We start from the raw sequence: 18,611 nt of genomic DNA, 5'->3' as shown, positions 1-18,611 counted from the left end.
AGGGCACAATTAACGCCAAGGTGTACGAGGAAGAATGTTTGAAGAAGAGAATGCTGCCACTGTACAGAAAGCATAAGGCTCCTCCTCTCTTCTGGCCGGATTTGGCTTCAGCCCACTAGCCAACTCCGTTCTACAGTGGTTGTCAAAAAGTAATGTACAATTCGTGGAAAAGGACATCAACCCACCGAACTGCCCGGATCTTCGGCCAATTGAAAGGTATTGGGCAATTGTCAAGCGGCACTTTCGGAAGGAAGGTACAGTGTCCCAAAACATGCAGGAGTTCAATAACAACTGGACAGCTGCCACCAGGAAACTCACAAAAGTAACTGTGCAGAATTTAATGAAGAATGTCAAGTCCAAAATGCGAGCGTTTCACAGAAACTAATTTTTTTTTAATACAAGTGATATGAGAAAGACATCATTACACCACTAGGTGGATTAAAAAAGGTTTTTTTTGTATTATTTTTACTGAGAAACAGCTTAAGAAAATTCATTCAAACTTTTTTTACATTATCTTTATAATTTCTTATATATCATTTTAATAGTATTTAGTTAAATTTCCGTATATAAAATAAGGCGGTAACAGAGCATTCTACAAAAGCTCTTTTGAGAATCACACTGCGCGGTGAACACGATAACTCGGCGTAGAATTTTCTGAAATCAAAAATGTTCTTGAATATACTTAAAGTACGAGTTATCTCTTTCCTCTACGTCGTTTTCAAGTTATTATTTGGATTTTTCAACAGTTCATGGCATATTTAAGCAAAAAACGCGATCTTACGCTAAATTTTCCGCAAAATTTAAGGTGAAAAACTACCATAATATGAAAACGAAAACATTCAAAATCGTAGGGGGAGGTATTTTTCTAACAAGAAAGTATGTTCCAAATTTGAAAAGAATCGGTTCAGTAGATTTTGCAGGATCATGTTCACGGATTTCGAAAAATTTGTTTTCAGAAAAACGCGTTTTAATTTTTTTTTCTCGAAAAGTGAGCGCAGTATTTTGACAGTTTTGTTCCAATTGATTTAAAATTTTGACACAATATTTTGAAAAGTTAAACTACAAGAAAATGTAGAAAAAAAAAAAACGATTTTCCGAAACTGTTTATTCCTTACCCCCTTAAATTGGCGTAGTAATAACCTGCGCTCCTGTTACTTCTGCGTATGATATTCAAGGTAAATTGGCTAATATTTTTTAATCAGCTGCATAACATGCTTTGTGATTGTTTTTTATTGATGATTTTATTATAATTATAAATATTATTAGTCACAGCATTTGCTGCTTCTAGTGATGATATTACCAAATACAATCCATGTATTTGATATTACTTCACCACCACGGTATTGCCGAATAAAATTTGAATATATCACCAATATTAATTCACTTTCCAATCACCCTACGTACACTCAACATTTTCAGAAAGGAACAGTTTTTGTTCATCGGCGAATTTATTTATCATATATTCTGCATAGGGTTGAGATACAACGGCTATGAAAATTTATTTCCCAAAAATCTTCTGATTGAGAATCATATCAAATAAATGCAATGTGCGAACTATTTTCTTGAAAACCATCAAGCAGAATGTTCACTAGTGAACTTTTCACAAATGATTTTTTGCCATATAAAATCAGTTTCAGTGTGATTATCACTTTGCAAAAAATCAGTACTAAACTTTCTTGCAGTGAGTTTTCTGATTGAACTGAAAACTCTTGTACGTCGCGTTTTTAAAGATTTGTTTTCTTCCCAACACTGTCCAATTTGGCGAGAGCTGCTTCAAAGTGTAAACATGTTTTCCGCAAAGCTTCTGCTTGATGTAGGTCCAGACGTTTTCTATAGGGTTTGCAATGGCCAATCAGTACTCCACCATTTTACATTGTTTGTACACAGATGTTCCCACATGGCGACGTGTGATAACTTGATAACCATTTTGCTACAATTTCGCTTGTCTTTAACGCAAAGCCACGATACAGCTCTCGTCGAACATCAGATTCTGTTTGGGTCCGATTTAGTTCCAAGTCAATAGGAAATTTTTTTTCGTGAAAGATAGTTTCCGTAGGTTATTGAGATTTCTAAAAAAAGTGAACTCCGCGTTCTTCGGTTTTCGACAAGATGTCGTTTTGCGTGTTTACAGGAAACGAAAAACGAAACGCAATGCCGGGAACTAATACCTGAAGGCGATCTAAAAGTTTTGTTCTGCTGTTGCGGTACTCGCCTGTAATCATAGTCAAATGAAAAATTCCGCCTTGGAACAGCAAGGTTGCCCCGATCATCGCAAGCTTGAAAGGAATCCTAGACATTTAACCTATCCATATTTTCAACTCAGCGTCCCCTACGGAAGAAAATGATGAGTCGTCGTCCTTCCGGAAAGTAGGTGAAACATCAACACTTCTTCTCTTCCTTATCCAACAGAAAACATCAGTGTGCATTTCGTCAAGATCACTGTCACTACGCAATGCAACGATTTACGGAACGATATCTGAAGAGCCCGTAAAACGTCATTATTTTCAATTTTGATTAAGTTGGTCCCGATGATGATTGTGAATTTTTTTTTTAATTTTTATTTCAGGCTTTGCGTGGCCGATTGAGCCATGATTTTATTAGATAAGACAATTTTTTTACCATTGGATCTCGTTGTCACCCTTTTTCTAGGGGGGAGGAGCTTCCATTTTTATCTTGCGATGATTGAGGGACACTTTGTTCGTGGCACGTCTCGTCATCCATTGCCGCATCGGTGGTATTGTTATAGGTTTCCGTTTTTTCTTCGTTTTCCTTGTAATTCGCAGTCTTGAGTTCGTTGTTAGTTGCTGTAGACGCGCCTTGTTGTGCATTAATTGCAGTTGCTGGTTGGTTTGATGGTGCAACAGGAGTATTGCGCTCACTAGTTTCCGTTGTTGGGCGGTTGTCCTTGTTTTTATTTGAAGATGTCCTTTTCGCAGTTTCAGTGCAAGGTTTGCCGTAGTGTGCAGGTTGTTCACAAAACTGACATGTAACCAGTTGATTTTCATACGTGATCAGCGTTTTACACGGATGTATCCCGTCTTGATCACAAATGATGTCTCGACCGTAAGCAATTTTCGACTGTGTCGGATGAGATGCGAGCACGAACTGCATTCTGAACTTTGCCGATAACAAGAGTAAAGAACATTGACAAGAAAGCTAAATCAATCAAACATTGAAATGCATGGAAAAATCTTTAAAAAATGTTTGATCCTTATTTCGTTTCAAATTATTAATAAATTTTTAAGCAAAATAAAAATGCTACTGACTATCGAGACGAAGTGGCTGTGGCAGAATTCTGTCAACAATAAACAGTGAAGATAACTAGCAAGATAAGAACCCGTTAAACAGTAACCCGGTCTGCTGCGATGCACAACGCGGTTCGATCAACTGTCACCGGCTGACCCCAAGCTCACCCGGGTGGAAAGTTTTTGCTCTTATTGAAACTTTCATGAGTGCGCTGCTGCACCGGCTGCTGAAGTGGCATAACCGTAGCAGTAAAGGTACTTTCTCCGAATCGATTTACCTTTCATTATACCACGATGGTACTATTCCCAGTTTATGAGCCAATTTGGCTCCAGTTGCAGTCCAGCATCTTTGCCGGTCAGCTAGAGTAGAGGGACGATTCGGTGTGTATGTGTGAGTGTGTGTGGTTTGATATTAAAAGTTAGTCAAGTTAATTCCAACAGAGCTACTAGAAACTGAAGTATACCGTACAACCGCTTCCAGCCTTGGTAATGGATTTGAAAGTTATATTGAGCTTAGTACTTAGTTGTTGGGGCCAGCTAATGGCACTAACTCTAGAGTCGGATACTTCTGTGGTAAGCAAAAGTATGCCCAGGATTACTTGTTCCGACTGTGGTAAGTTTTCCAATGAAATGTGTTGCTTTCCGACTCAGTTAACTTTTCTGTACTTTCGCCGTAACAAATAAAAACGTCTTAGTTTGTGGCGGCTTAGGTTCGACTAACTCCCGCATAGTGGGAGGTAATTACAGCGAAATTGGAGCTTATCCATGGGTGGCATCGGTTTTCTACAAAGGACTGTTTACATGCGGTGGCAGTTTAATAAACGATCGGTACATTTTGACGGCCGCTCATTGCGTGGTGCGTGCGAAGCCCAGCGATTTTGAAGTTTTTCTTCGAAGGCCCAGTATCGTGAGTACTAATTCAGGTACGGTGTGTTAATAATGCACTAGTGAATTAAGCTGTGACTAAAACAATCGATTTTTGGTGGGTGATTTCTGATTAGAAAAACTATTGGAAAAACTATCAACGAAATTATTCTTTTATTCGTGATTCGCTGAGTATACTGTCATACACTTTTCATCTCAGTTCGTTAAGATTGTTCTACCGTAGAGAGAAAAAACGCAAGATTCCAATCATTTTTTCACTCAATAGACGAAAGACGTTTGGCAGAATGTTTTTTACGGGTGTTATACGTCAATTTACAATTTCCACAGTTTCTCTATTGAGATGCCAATAGCCATGTTTTGTTTGTGCCGGATCCACACACATAATTTGTTGAGTTGTTGTTTACGGCGCGTACCACGTGTTCGTTTTACTCGAAGTCAGAGTCGCCCGCGTGTAGGTTAAAAAACGAAAACGGTATGACCAAACAGAATTACTGGTTTACCATACATAAGATGCGTGAAAAGTTTCAAGACAACACCGCACATAAGCTTACTCCCCTTGATCTAGTTATACTTTGACGTAATATAAGTGCGTCAAGAGATCTGCCTTGAAAAACTCTCTAAACGGCCATCGATACAGCTGAGATCTCATTATTTGTATCTTAATAGTCGCTATAAACGACTAAACAAAATTATGCATCACACTCATTTGCTTCGTGTGCAACGAAATTTAAAAAAGACGGGTGGGTAATGTCAGAGACATAACTAGATGACGTGAATACGAATAAAACTGACACATTTCCGATTATTAGTTAGTGAATCTTTACTAGAATTTGAAACGATGTACTTGCACTTAAGTACGGATTAGTTACATCAAACATTCTGACATACCTACAGTTAAATATTATGAAATAATTTGTATAGTTCTTCATGATAAAAAAGGAGGACGTTCACGTTCAAAAAGCTTCTGTATTCAATACGAAAAATTTTAAACTTTGATTTAATGCAAATGTAATGAACAATAAAATATCTGACACCACCAAAATCCAATTCAAAAAAGCCGAGAAAAAAAGCGACAATTAGAATTTATCAAAATCTAAACCTTCACTAAACTGAATTTATTTACTTATGATTTGCATAGGTATTTCACCAGATGAGTAATTCTAACAGTTCTATAGATAACATTTAGATCCATTAGAAAGGCTGATTTTGCGTAATGTTCCCCATCGTTGTCCTATTATCGTTGTATTTTGTTCCAATACAAACGACCAGCAGCAGGATGACGCAATCGATCTTCTTTGAAGGGATTAAATACTGAACGCAATTGAATAAATATTTAACTGAATTCTTCATACTTGAAGGTGAGCTAAACGAAATATATCAAGTGTTATCGTTTTATACATACCCAGGTACGAGAAAGACGTCATGACTTTTCTTCTTTGATGCTCGATTATACAAAAAAAATCAGAAAACTTTATATTTGAAATATTTGTGATTATGTTATACTACTGAAAATGTTATCATAAATTGATGGTGATATTTCTGATGGCATGTAGCAAATAATGATACGTTAGATACATCAAGAGATATTCACGATCAAAAACTTATCACTCTCTCAGAGGGGAAATTTGTAAAAGGCGCCTCCCGTCAAAATAACCTTAAGAGCTTTTAGAATCACGTCAACTAACAGCGTAAGGAAATTGGACTACCAACTCGTCCCTAGGTATCTATAATCTATTTCGAAGGCACGTCAGTAGCGTTTCATCTAAAGAAGTCCTCAACAGCGATCAGGTATCTGAAGCAGTCATTACCCAAGTAACATTTCGAATGCCTTATGGTTTTGATTATAATTTATAGGAGTTTTGTAATTGATTTTTCAATCACTACCTGTTTTATGACAACTATAATAAGTGTCTCTTTTAACCAGTAATATCATGGTTTTCAAAGCAACTATAAAACCCTTCACCTACACTAACAACAGAACTAAAAATAAAACAATTTGTACTAGGATAAAACCATGCAAACACTCTTAATATTGCTTTCAAACTCAGTCGGTGTTGAACAGTCGTTCGCACCGCACGCGTATAGCTCTTGGCTCCTGGAATTTTTTTTTCTGGCTACCTAGAGTTTCATTGATTCAAGGCTTCAGTCTTTTTCAAGGCTACCTGAATCACTAACTAAGTGACTAAGTGATACAAAGAGTGATATTAGAGTGAATAAGTGATACAAAGAGTGATATTAGAGTGACTAAGAAATTAATCAGCCTTTTTTAAGGCTAGCTAGGAGTCTAATCGAAGACTAATTTAGCCTAGTTAATTTAATTTAAAATTTCATTAATTTCAAAAATGCCTGCGTCCAACCGGAAAGGCAACAAGCCTAAGGCTAAAAATAATTCAATACGGAATAAATCACAATCCGTTATTCAACATTTTTCTAATAACATTCACGATCTTATAGAATCTGAATGTAAAAATAAAAGACAACGGACGGATTTCCCTACCGTTGATCCTATGCCGTCTAACAATATTTACGAGATTCTTCCTGAATCCGATTGTAGCGACATAGAAGAAAATTCTTCAAAAATTCCCAAAATGGACGCTTGTCGTTCTGGGAAGAAACATCAATCTATGCCACCAGTGACGGTGATGATTTCCGACTTCAAAGCATTCCGTACTGAGCTTTCTACTTTTCTCCCGGAAGTAAAAGTCTCATTTCAAATCGGACGAAGAGGAGAATGTCGAGTCTTGGTGGATGGATTGGAAGATTACGAACGTCTTATTCGATATTTGTCCGAAAAACTTCATAAATTTTATTCATATGATATAAAATCAGACAGACCCTTCAAGGCTGTCTTGAAAGGATTATCAAATGATCAAAGTATTGATGAAATTAAAAATGAACTAAAAGAATTGCTTGGTTTTGCCCCTTCCCAAGTAATACTTATGAAAAAAAGAGCGAATGGTACTTCTAAACCACGCTCTGGAATTTCCCATGAACTTTACCTAATACACTTCAATCGAAGTGATGTAAACAATTTGAAAACTTTAGAAAAAGTACGTTTCATTTCCCACATTAAAATTCATTGGGAACATTATAAACGGCATAATCGTATTGCAAACTTAACGCAATGTCGTCGTTGCCAAGGCTTCGGTCATGGAACCAAAAATTGTCATATGGATATACGGTGTTTGAATTGTGGTAAATCGCATTCGAAAGACGCTTGTCCAATGAATGAAACCACTGATAAATTTTCATGTTCAAATTGCAATGGAAATCATAAATCCAATTATTTGAAATGTCCTGTCAGGGAAAAAATTTTAAACGCTCGTTCGCTTAGACAACAAGTCAAATCAACGACCTTAAATTTACAGAACATACCTGAAAATTCTTCTAAGGCACCTGCCAATTCGTCTTCTAACGAAAACAATTTATTGACAGGTAGATCGACCTCGTCATCATCTTCTTCTAATTTCACTTATGCTGGTATATTAGGTAGAAATCTATCTCCTATTTCTTCTAATGTAAATAATCAAAACACAGGACCGCCTTGCAGTTCTTCTTCTAACGAAAACAATTTATTAATAGGTAGACCGGCCAAATCATCTTCTTCTAATGGCAGTCTACCTACAAATATTCCTTCAATGCCATTCGCTTCTTTAAATGAAGTCGATTTAGGCGATATAACTGAAAATAAAATGATCTACCTACAAGATCAACTTTTTCAAATGATCATCCAAATGAATTCGACTTCATCACTTTTTGAAGCATTTCAAATCGGATGGAAATTTGCAAATAATATTATAATGAATTTAAAATTTAACAGTGATGTTAAATAATTATTTGAATATTTTAAATTGGAATGCTCGATCTTTGAAATCGAGTGAAGATGAATTTTATAATTTTCTCAAAGTTCACAAAATTCATATTGCCATTGTGACAGAAACTTTTCTTAAACCAAATGTAAAATTGAAAAGTAATCCACATTATGTGGTTCATCGATTTGACAGGTTTACTGGAATTGGTGGTGGAGTTGCCATTTTTGTCCAACGGCAAATTAAACATCGAATTTTACCTTCTTTCAATACTAAAGTTATTGAAAGCTTGGGAATCGAAGTTGAAACCATTCATGGAATTTATTTCATCGCTGGAGCATATTTGCCATTCCAATGCACCGGCGAACAATTAAATTTCTTTAAAGGTGATTTGCAAAAACTTACAAGATATCGATCGAAATTTTTCGTAATAGGGGACTTAAATGCTAAGCATGTCCAGTGGAATTGTAGGCAAAATAACAGTAATGGTAAAATACTTCATAATCAACTCTCAGCTGGTTACTTTACAGTTCTTCATCCCAGTAATCCTACTTGTTTCTCTTCCGTGAAAAACCCGTCTACAATTGATCTGGTTCTAACAGATCAAAGTCACATTTGTAGTGAACCGATTACTCATGCTGATTTTGACTCAGATCATCTTCCTGTAACATTCAGACTTTCCAACGAAGCTATAATTAATCCAATTAGTTCTATTTTCAACTATCATAGAGCAAATTGGTTGGATTACAGATCTCACATTGAAAATCATGTGGATCATGAAACTATTTTAGAAAATTCTGCGGATATCGACACAGCAATTGATAATTTGAATCATTATATTATCGAAGCTAGAAATCTTTCAGTTCCCAAAGCTCAAACTAAATTAAATTCTCCTATCATCGATGACAATCTTCAACTGCTCATTCGGTTGAAGAATGTTCGTCGACGACAATATCAACGTTCTCGTGATCCTGCTATGAAAAACATAGTTAAGGATTTACAAAAAGAAATTAAACATAGATTTACTCTTTTGCGAAATGAAAATTTCGCTAAAGAAGTTGAACAAATTAAACCATATTCTAAACCTTTCTGGAAACTTTCTAAGGTTCTTAAGAAACCTCAGAAACCTATTCCTGCTCTCAAGGAAGGAAATCAAATACTTCTTACAAATGGCGAAAAAGCTCAAAAACTTGCTCAGCAGTTCGAGAGTGTCCACAGTTTTAATTTGAACGTTGTGAGTCCTATTGAAAATGAAGTCTCACTGAAATATGATCATATTTCAACTCAAGTGTTATCACACGATGACATTATTGAGACGAATTTTGATGAAATTAAATCAATTATTAGAAAACTTAAAAACATGAAGGCTCCTGGTAATGATGGAATTTTTAATATTCTTATTAAAAATCTTCCCGATGTTGCCTTGAGACTCCTGGTTAAAATTTTCAACAAGTGTTTTTCATTAGCTTACTTCCCAAAAAGATGGAAAAACGCTAAAGTAATTCCTATCCTAAAACCTGATAAAAACCCAGCAGAAACATCAAGTTATCGCCCAATTAGCTTACTTTCTTCTATCAGTAAACTTTTTGAAAAAATTATCTTGTTAAGAATGATGACTCATATAAATGAGAATTCAATTTTTTTACCAGAGCAGTTTGGATTTCGTCATGAACATTCAACTACTCATCAACTTGTAAGAGTTACGAACATGATAAAAACAAATAAATCTTCTGGGTTATCCACTGGAGTTGCTCTTCTAGACATAGAAAAAGCATTCGACAGTGTTTGGCACAAAGGTTTAATAGCAAAAATGTCTGATTTCCAGTTTCCTATTTATTTGATCAAAATGATTCAAAATTATTTAACTGATCGTACTCTTCAGGTTAGCTATCAGAATTGTAAATCTGAATTGCTACCCGTACGAGCCGGTGTTCCGCAGGGTTCGAGTGTAGCTCCAATCTTGTATAATATTTTCACTTCTGATCTTCCAAATCTACCCGTTGGTTGTCAGAAATCGCTATTCTGTGACGACACAAGTCTGTTAGCCACAGGTAGAAATCTAAGAGTGATCTGCAGTCGCCTACAAAGAAGTTTAAATATTTTCAGTGATTATCTGTCAAAATGGAAAATTAAACCAAATGCAGCAAAAACGCAATTAATTATCTTTCCTCACAAGCCAAGAGCTTCTTTTCTTAAACCAAACAATAATCACATTCTCAAATTGAATGGCTTGGAATTGACATGGTCTGATCAAGCTAAATACTTAGGTTTAACGTATGACAAAAAACTCACTTTCAAGGATCACATTGAAGGAATCCAGGCAAAGTGTAATAAATATATTAAATGTTTATATCCTCTTATAAACAGAAATTCTAAGCTCTGTCTAAAAAACAAATTGTTAATTTATAAACAAATTTTCAGACCAGCCATGCTTTATGCGGTACCAATTTGGTCAAGCTGTTGTTCCACCAGGAAGAAAACGCTTCAAAGGATTCAGAATAAAATTCTGAAAATGATTCTGAAGCGTCCTCCCTGGTTTAGTACAAATGAGTTACACAGACTCACAAATATAGAACCATTAGATGTAATGTCACATAATATTATAAGCAAATTCCGACAAAAATCGATGCAATCTTCAATTGAATCGATTCGCTCTCTGTATTAGTTAGTAAGTTAGTATATAAGTTCCTTTTCCCCATTACACAATACAAGTAGGTTTAGAATTTTCCCTACACAAAAATCTCAGAATTGCGGAAGCAAATGATGTCTTCATGGTAATAACCAAATCATATATATATATATATATATATAACAGGGCTGAAAAGTCACCACTTGTGGCTGAACACCCAATTTAAATCTTAATAATTTAATTTTAACTCATATTCCAATAAATAGTTATTTAAAAAAAAAAAAAAAAAAAAAAAATTGCTTTCAAACATTTTCTTTAAAACATTATTATCAGTTAAATTCTTTCATAAATTTAGTTTTGTGTGTGTGCATGTTCATTGGATGACAATTTCACTCAGAGCAAATTTGAGGATTCTAAAGTACATGTATGACACTCTTGTTGTGGGCTATTTGATTTATGGCTTCTTAGATTAAGTGTAATTTGCATTAAAGAAAATTTCATGGCCGCCATTATGATGTTCTATACCGTAGCATTTATTGACATCAAATAAACTTCGAAATGCAAAAACGAGGAAATATGATGGACTTTCATGATTCGTTTTCAGAATGTATGCACAAGTTTTAACGTCACGAAATAGTTTTATATAAAAATGACGATGAATCACAAAAAATAATTTTCATAAATCATGAAGACTTTCGCAAAAACCGCATTTATTTCAAGGCGATTAATTATAATTCTTATTTTTATCCTTACATTTACGATAAAAATAAAAGCGCATGAAGTTTTTACGTTCGGAAAAAGCCTCAAACTTGTAAATAAAATCTTTAATTGCATTCAAAGCTGACACATAGTTAAGAAAATTATTATCAAAACGTCAGTTTATTCATAGCGGAATTCGTTCCATCCAAAAAATTTAATGTTGATCGTGAAGTTGGTTTCAAAATATTTTTGAATTTGGAGTTTTAAAGCAGGTTTATGCTGATTCTTCATTTTGATTTATAAACCTTATGAAGAATGGTCCACTTGGTAGGAACATGCTCTTATATAGGTGTTCAGTAGGCTTTCGTGGAGTTTAAAGTTTTATTGCAAGATTTATTATGTAGCATTGAAGACAGCTACATGTATTTATTAATATTAAAAATGTTACTTGGGTAACGTTCCTCTTCGTTCTCCTATTGGACCTCACCCTCGTATCACAACGACCATGATTATTACGACTTGTTCTAAGTTAAATTGTTCTACTATCGCTGAACAGTCTCCTAACGTCGTTGACAATACTTTTCACTACTTCTCTCGAGTCGGGAATACTCCCCGAATCCTGGAAGAAATCATATATCTTCCATGTGTTTGAAAAAGCTAAAAAATCCGACATAACTAATTATCGCGGAACAGCTTCACGTTGCGCTGTCTCAAAGTTATTTGAAAAAAAAAATGTTTTAGACTTTTTAACCCACAATTGCAATGACTACATATCTGCAACCCGGATTTATGCCTAAACGATCTACATCTACAAATTTAGTATCCTACACTGCGTTTATCATCCGATCTCTACAGTCATGTCTACAGGTCGACGCAATTTACACTGATTTCACGGCAGCGTTTGATAAAATACACCATCAAATAGCAATATCGTAACTTAACAGACTTGGCTTTAACGGTGCTCTACTGGAATGGATGCAGTCATATAGGAAACAGGATAACAACACCATTTGCTGTTTGTTCTGGAGTGCCTCAAGGAAGTCATTTAGGACCGTTAATATTTTTACACTATCTCAACGATATCAACTTCACTGTAAAATGTTTCAAACTATCATTCTAAAATGTTCCGTTATATCCTCCACTCGAAAGCGCTCAGGAATTATATATGACTACAACCTCTCGCAAAATGTTCTTAAACGTTAACCGTTCGTGAAAGACTTAGGAGTTCTTTTAAACGGCAAATTCTATTTCAAGAATCACGTCAATTACGTAATTTCAAAGGCTTTTAAACTCTTAGGTTTCAACTTTCGAATTGCTTAAAGTTTTCGTTACATACACTGCGTGAAAGTTCTTTTTTGGGCACTAAAGACTGTCCCAGAAAGTATGGATGCTGCCATTTCGCAATGGTTCAAAATCTGTCAATTTTAATGGCTTCGTCCTGTTGTTTACACTCTTCTTTAACCACTTGTGCAGTTGTTTATTCATTTTCATTACTTTGTTTCGAAATGCGTGGACTTTCAGCAGAACAACGTCGAAAAATTGTGTACAAATGGTGCACATAACGCGGACTGTCACTGAGAAATATAGCAAAAATGGAAGGAGTAAGTGAAAAAGCCGTGCGGAATGCAATCAGGAAGTTCGGTGAGGATAACACCTTTGAGGATAAACCGAAAACGGGTCGAAAATAAGGTCCTGCTAACCCTCAGTTGGACAAACGTATACTGAAGGCGTTCGAGCAAAAGAAGGAGGTTTCAGTTCGGGATGTGGCCAAAAAAGTGGGCACTTCGAAGTCAAATGTTCTTCGAACCTATAGGAAGCAAAAACAACCAAAACGTAGTCCGAAACAAGAAGCATCGATCAGGCCGAAGGTTCGAAAGCTGTACAATACGATTTTTGCTGAAAATTTGAACTGCATAATCATGAACGACGAAACCTACGTGAGACTCGATTACAAATCCTTGCCGGGACCACAATATTATACGGTGCGAGAAGGGCAAGTGTTAAACCAGTCCGGAACATCGATCGAAGTCGAAGAATTTGGTAAGAAAGCTATGGTCTGGCAAGCAATTTGTAGCTGCGGTAAGATTTCGAAACCCTTCATCACCACTGATTCAATGAACAGCGAAATATACATCAAGGAATGCTTACAAAAACGACTTCTACCTATGATTCGAAGCCACAAGGACCCTGTTGTCTTCTGGCTAGATCTTGCTTCTTGCCACTACTCGAAATCAACGGTAGAATGGTATACTACCAAAAATGTCACTTTCGTCCCAAAAGAAATGAATCCACCAAATTGCCTACAACTTCGACCAATTGAGGAATTTTGGGCATTAACGAAGGCACATCTTAGGAAACATGTCTCGGCAGCCGAAACCATTCAACAGTTCGAAAAAGATTGGAAAAAAGTGTCAAAACTTGTCGCCAAGAAGTCTGTACGGAATTTAATGAGGACTGTTCGCAAGAAGGTGCGTCAGCTAGTCTATAATGGCTAAGTAGCAAATGTTGAGAATAATATTTTGTTGTTTGTAGTCTAATATTATCAGTATATCGAAAAAAAATTTGAATATCTAACACTTGTGAATTATTTACAGCGAAATCAAAGTGCGTCCATACTTTCTGGGGCAGTCTTTAGTCCGGTCAATCCTCGAATATGCAGCTATTGTTTGATCAAATCAAATTTACATCGATCGTGTCGAAGCTATTCAACGCAAATTCATTAGATTTGCACTTCGCAATCTACCATGAAGTTATCCAATAAACCTTCCACGCTACGTGGATATCGCTGCCGACTTATTGACTTGGATCTGCTGTCTTTTCGAAGGAATGTTTACAAAGGCCGTTTTCATCGTAGATTTAATACAAATACATATCGATTGTGTTGATCTCCTACGGTTGATTATTTTCGACATTCATCGTCACAGTCTCCATTCACACCCGTTTCTTAGAATTTCCGCTGCTAGAACCAATTACGGATATAATGAGCCTTTTTCTAGTATATCTCGTTTATTTGAAGGTTGCTCTGTTTTTTTTTCATCTATCCCTAAATGCAATAAAGCTATTGTTCCGTGATTCCTTATTTATCTATTTGTAGAGCTAGGGCAAGTTTACCAGCAAATACTTTACAACTAATTTGTAATGTAATTTAGTTTAATCGAAGTCTTATATTGTACTATTTGGGTATTATAATCTGTTGGTAGAAAATATGAGGAGGTTTTATGCCTTTTGGAGAAGGAGATAATAAATTGCATCTCCAGAAGGCTTTTCCCTGTTCCCAAAAATTTAAATAAAATAAATAAAATGCATTCTTACTTCGATTAAGGGCTGAAACATGTAAACACCTGCTTGAAAAGTGGGGTATGTTTGGTAAATATTTGAGTCATCTTTGTAAAATTCGGTCATTTTACGAATTACGTTCTTATGCATTGTGTCATATGTAAATTTAGCAATTTTGTTTATTTGTTTGGAGCCGGGAAAAGCCCGCTTGAGCTGGTATTCTTTAAACGTCTTTCTCCAACAGGCATAAAACCTTCTCGTCTTTTATATCAACAGATTAAAAATATCCAACAGATACATTTTTTTTGCTTAAAAATACAACTATCACTAATCTTTATCTCAACATAACAAATTAAAAAAAAATAATTAAAGTAGCATAAAAACTATAACTGTGCCTGTCTCTGAGACCGTAGATAGAATTAGAGCTAACTAGAGAGAATATTCAGGAAACGTTTTTTTGCAGTAGTACGCGACAAATGAAAAACGAAAACATCAGAACAGCGATTGATAAGGCGACACATGCTGAGGAAAGGTTCTAGCACGAGGTAACCTCAGAAATGGGTGGCGATAAATTTAGATCGATCAAATAAAGTAGAAATATGAAGGGTCCGAGATGACTGCCTTGAGGTACACCGGAGCTCACTCAGAAAGGCGTGGTAATACAAGTACCAATTTTTACTGTCATGTCACGATTTGTTAGGTAAGACTTGTTCTGTGTTGTTAATCACCAGCTAACATTATAGTATCTGCTTGCAATCTGCTAAGAAAAGACTTCGACTTTAAGAAGTATGAGCAAACGTATAAAAAAGTGACAGGGTTTTTGGAAGATTAGAGGTACGATGATCCATATTTGTTTCGTGATTAAAAGTTTTTAAGAGCCAGGAACATTTCCGTGATAGTTGAACTGCATTATAGTTCTTCGTTTGCATTGTCTTATTTATTTATATGTTGGAATAAGAGTGTCGTAAGCACATCGTACTTTAGTGTTAGGTGCGCTGTTACAATTATGGAAATAAAGAAATGAAACTTTGCATTCATACAATATATAAACTTATGAGAACGAGTTGAGATAATTAGAAGAGTTAAGTTTTATTGATATTCACGACATCCAGTTATGTCTCTGATATTACTCCTTTTCTTTTTTGTTGTACATCATCCAGAGTCGTATTTGAAAAATAATTAACAGCTGTCTAATAGATCACAATACCTTTCACATTTTCATCTTTCAATAATATTTTGTAAAAATCTACTTGGCCATCTCCGATAAAATCAAAGGGGTACTGCATGCCATACACGCTGGCTCCGAACCAACAACACGAACACATGTGCACTTTGGATGCCTGTTTTTTTTTTTTTATTCAAGAATATAATGTTTAAGGCACACTGCTTAAGCTCTAAGATGCCAAGGGCTTTTACTAATTTTAATTTACGACTAACTTAAAACTAGGGTTGTATCATTGAGTAATGTCATATTTGGGTCGCAATGGTTGACTTTGGCAGATCCAGCCTTCAGCTGGTGATCGGCAGTGGCCGGTGAATTGAATATTTCATGAGAGTCTTCCATATGGCGTTGGTGAATGTTCATGTTGGCCGCATTCTTCGGTCCGTGTGGGTCCGCGTGGATGCCTGTTTGGTCATGCTGATACGCAGTCGGGTTATGGTGGTTATCGTGCTGTTGAGATATTCAATTTGAGTAGGAATGGTGTTAATTTCACATATTTTACTTCCTAGGCAACCCTCATAACACACCTAAAAATCGTGATTTTTTTTTCGTCCTCTAACATATTCGAGCATGAAAAACGTTCATTTTTACAGTAGATCTAACACAAGTTTAATGCATTCAGATTTCTTTCGAGAGATGAAACATGTAAATTTATATGACTGCTTGAAAAGTTAGGTATGTTTGGTAAATATTTAATTCACTTAAATTCAGTCATTTTACGAATTACATTCTTATGAATTGTGTCATATGTGAATTTGCGTCACCAGTAAATTCCACTTTTTTTGCTTTATCGTTAATAATTAGCTAACATTGAGAAGTATGAGCAAAAAAATACCAAAAGTGACAGGGCTTTTGGAAGGTTAGTGGTATGATGATTCATATTTGTTTCGTAATGAAAAGTTTTTAAGAGCCAGGAACATTTCCGTAATAGTTGAATTGCGTTACAGTTGTTCCAATTCACGACGAAAATAAATCCGGAATCGCTTTCAGAGATGATACAACGAAACGTTGCCACAATAAAGTTGAACCGCTATCAAGGACTCAGAAACAATAACGACGTAGCACTTCTAGGCTTGCGAGAGCCAGTTACGATTGGTCCTGATTTGATGCCGATATGTTTACCGGAAGGAACGAGTAGCTATCAGGGAGAGATGGTATGTCACGTTACTTTCTTTATGCTTTTGTATAACTGCCAGCCAATGTTCATTATTATATTTACAATTGCAGGCTACAATAATTGGTTGGGGAACAACAGCCAATGGCAGTTTGTCGGATATGTTGCAGCAACTCACGGTTCCCGTTCTTTCGAATCAGGAATGTAAACGGACCGGTTATTTTCGATTCCAGATCACCAGCCGGATGCTGTGCGCCGGATTCCTGGAAGGTGGTCGAGATTCGTGTCAGGTGAGGCAGACATGTTTGACAATGGTAACTTTGTTTTAGAAGTTTTCGTTCAACCGAAAGCGTTGTTCGTTAGATGACTGAATTGGAATTTCAACGAAGCATAGGTCCAATTTGCATGTTCCAGAGTAATCATTATTCCGGTGTGCCGTTCGAAGTAGCATATATTTATCTCTGGCCGTATCATTCAACCCGCAAAGTAACCTGAACTCTATAATACGTACATTAAAGGAAAATTACTCCGAGCGGTGAATGATGGGAGCCTATGAAATTTTCATGAATTTCTCTCGTTGCTTGCAGGGCGACAGTGGCGGTCCGCTTCAGCTGATGAGTTCCTCAACGGGAAGGTACGAGATCATCGGTGTCGTGTCGTGGGGAAACGAGTGTGCCCAGCGCAATTATCCCGGCGTGTACGCCCGGGTTACCAAGTTCGTCAGCTGGGCTAAGTTCAACGGCAGAGACGCCTGCTGGTGCCGGTGAGAGCTGCCAGTGATTACTTTGCTACGCAAACATACATTCTCGTGCCGGGGGCGACCCAAAAGGTCACAATTACATCAAAGTGTCCCTGCGTTTCTTTCGGTATTGTTGTGAACTTTTGAAACACGAAGATAGATGAGAATAATATGCAAAAATGTGAAGAAATGATATACAATTGTGTTGTCAGTGTAGATAAACTTTTGGCACGCCCCGTTAAGCTCCGAATGAGATAGCGAATTATTGTCCTGGTGCTTCATCCTGTTCCGGAACCTGAACAGTTTCTCAATCTGATCCTGAATCTCATAGTTAGTCGTGACGGGTAAAAACGTAAGCAAAACTATTCCATTCATAAGAATTTCGTTGAAAGAAATATATCAAATTCGCATGAAGGATCAGTGCTCTGGAAAAAAGCACATAGTTTTTCTTAGTCTGTTATCACCAGCAGAAAAAAACTAAGTTGAAACATTTTCATTTTCTTTTATACCGTGACAAAATGAATACCCCCCAATCAATGAGTAGCATCCTCCGGGGTCTTCTGTCACGCGAGGGAAAGTTTCTTACACTGGGACAATTTATATCACAATCACAAGACATTTTTTCTTGCGTCAGCCAACATCTGGATGTGAAACGCCACAGTTTTCATGACAATACAAAACTGAGCACAGTGGAGATGAAGTTTGCAGGATTTTTGAATGGCAGATGTTTCGTGAGATATTTCAATGCAGCATTTCGGCAGTATAAGCAAAGAATAAATGGTGAATGGTTTTATATTCGTTCGTTTGAGATTTCTTGCACGGCTACCGCAGTGATGGTTATTTTCTGACAACTGAATTTGGTGAATTTGTATTCCAGTAGTTAGATTTCTTCGTGGATTAATGATTCGAAAATAATTTATTTGAGTTCTCCACAACTAATGGAAACTGTTCCAGACTTGAAGTCTTCTATTTCAACCAAATACAACTCTCACT

The 18,611-nt window shown here is 36.2% G+C and overlaps 2 protein-coding genes across 3 annotated transcripts in view; one reads left to right on the top strand and one right to left on the bottom strand.

The window, feature by feature from the left end:
• Positions 1–18,611, bottom strand: part of LOC131429788 (synaptotagmin-A) — a 135,655-nt gene that overhangs the window by 95,685 nt on the left and 21,359 nt on the right. The gene's annotated exons all lie outside the window — the stretch shown is intronic.
• LOC131429790 (trypsin-like) lies at positions 3,296–18,277 on the top strand. Its single transcript, XM_058594157.1, has 5 exons — positions 3,296–3,858; positions 3,941–4,168; positions 16,756–16,919; positions 16,993–17,169; positions 17,467–18,277. The coding sequence occupies exons 1-5, from the start codon at positions 3,735–3,737 to the stop codon at positions 17,644–17,646; spliced, it is 873 nt and encodes a 290-aa protein (XP_058450140.1). The 5' UTR covers positions 3,296–3,734; the 3' UTR covers positions 17,647–18,277.

This window comes from Malaya genurostris, chromosome 2, assembly GCF_030247185.1.
Source record: "Malaya genurostris strain Urasoe2022 chromosome 2, Malgen_1.1, whole genome shotgun sequence".
Taxonomy (NCBI): Eukaryota; Metazoa; Arthropoda; class Insecta; order Diptera; family Culicidae; genus Malaya; species Malaya genurostris.
Note: the sequence above shows the minus strand (reverse complement) of the source record. Positions and strands in the feature narration are given on the sequence as shown.

What these genes read in the sequence shown, in the direction of transcription:
- LOC131429790 (XM_058594157.1), top strand. Translation starts at nt 3,735, where the DNA reads ATGGATTTGAAAGTTATATTGAGCTTAGTACTTAGTTGTTGGGGCCAG. An exon ending in TATCGTGAGTACTAATTCAG is followed by an intron (nt 4,169 to 16,755) that starts GTACGGTGTGTT and finishes AATCGCTTTCAG; the next exon opens with AGATGATACAACGAAACGTT. An exon ending in GTAGCTATCAGGGAGAGATG is followed by an intron (nt 16,920 to 16,992) that starts GTATGTCACGTT and finishes TTACAATTGCAG; the next exon opens with GCTACAATAATTGGTTGGGG.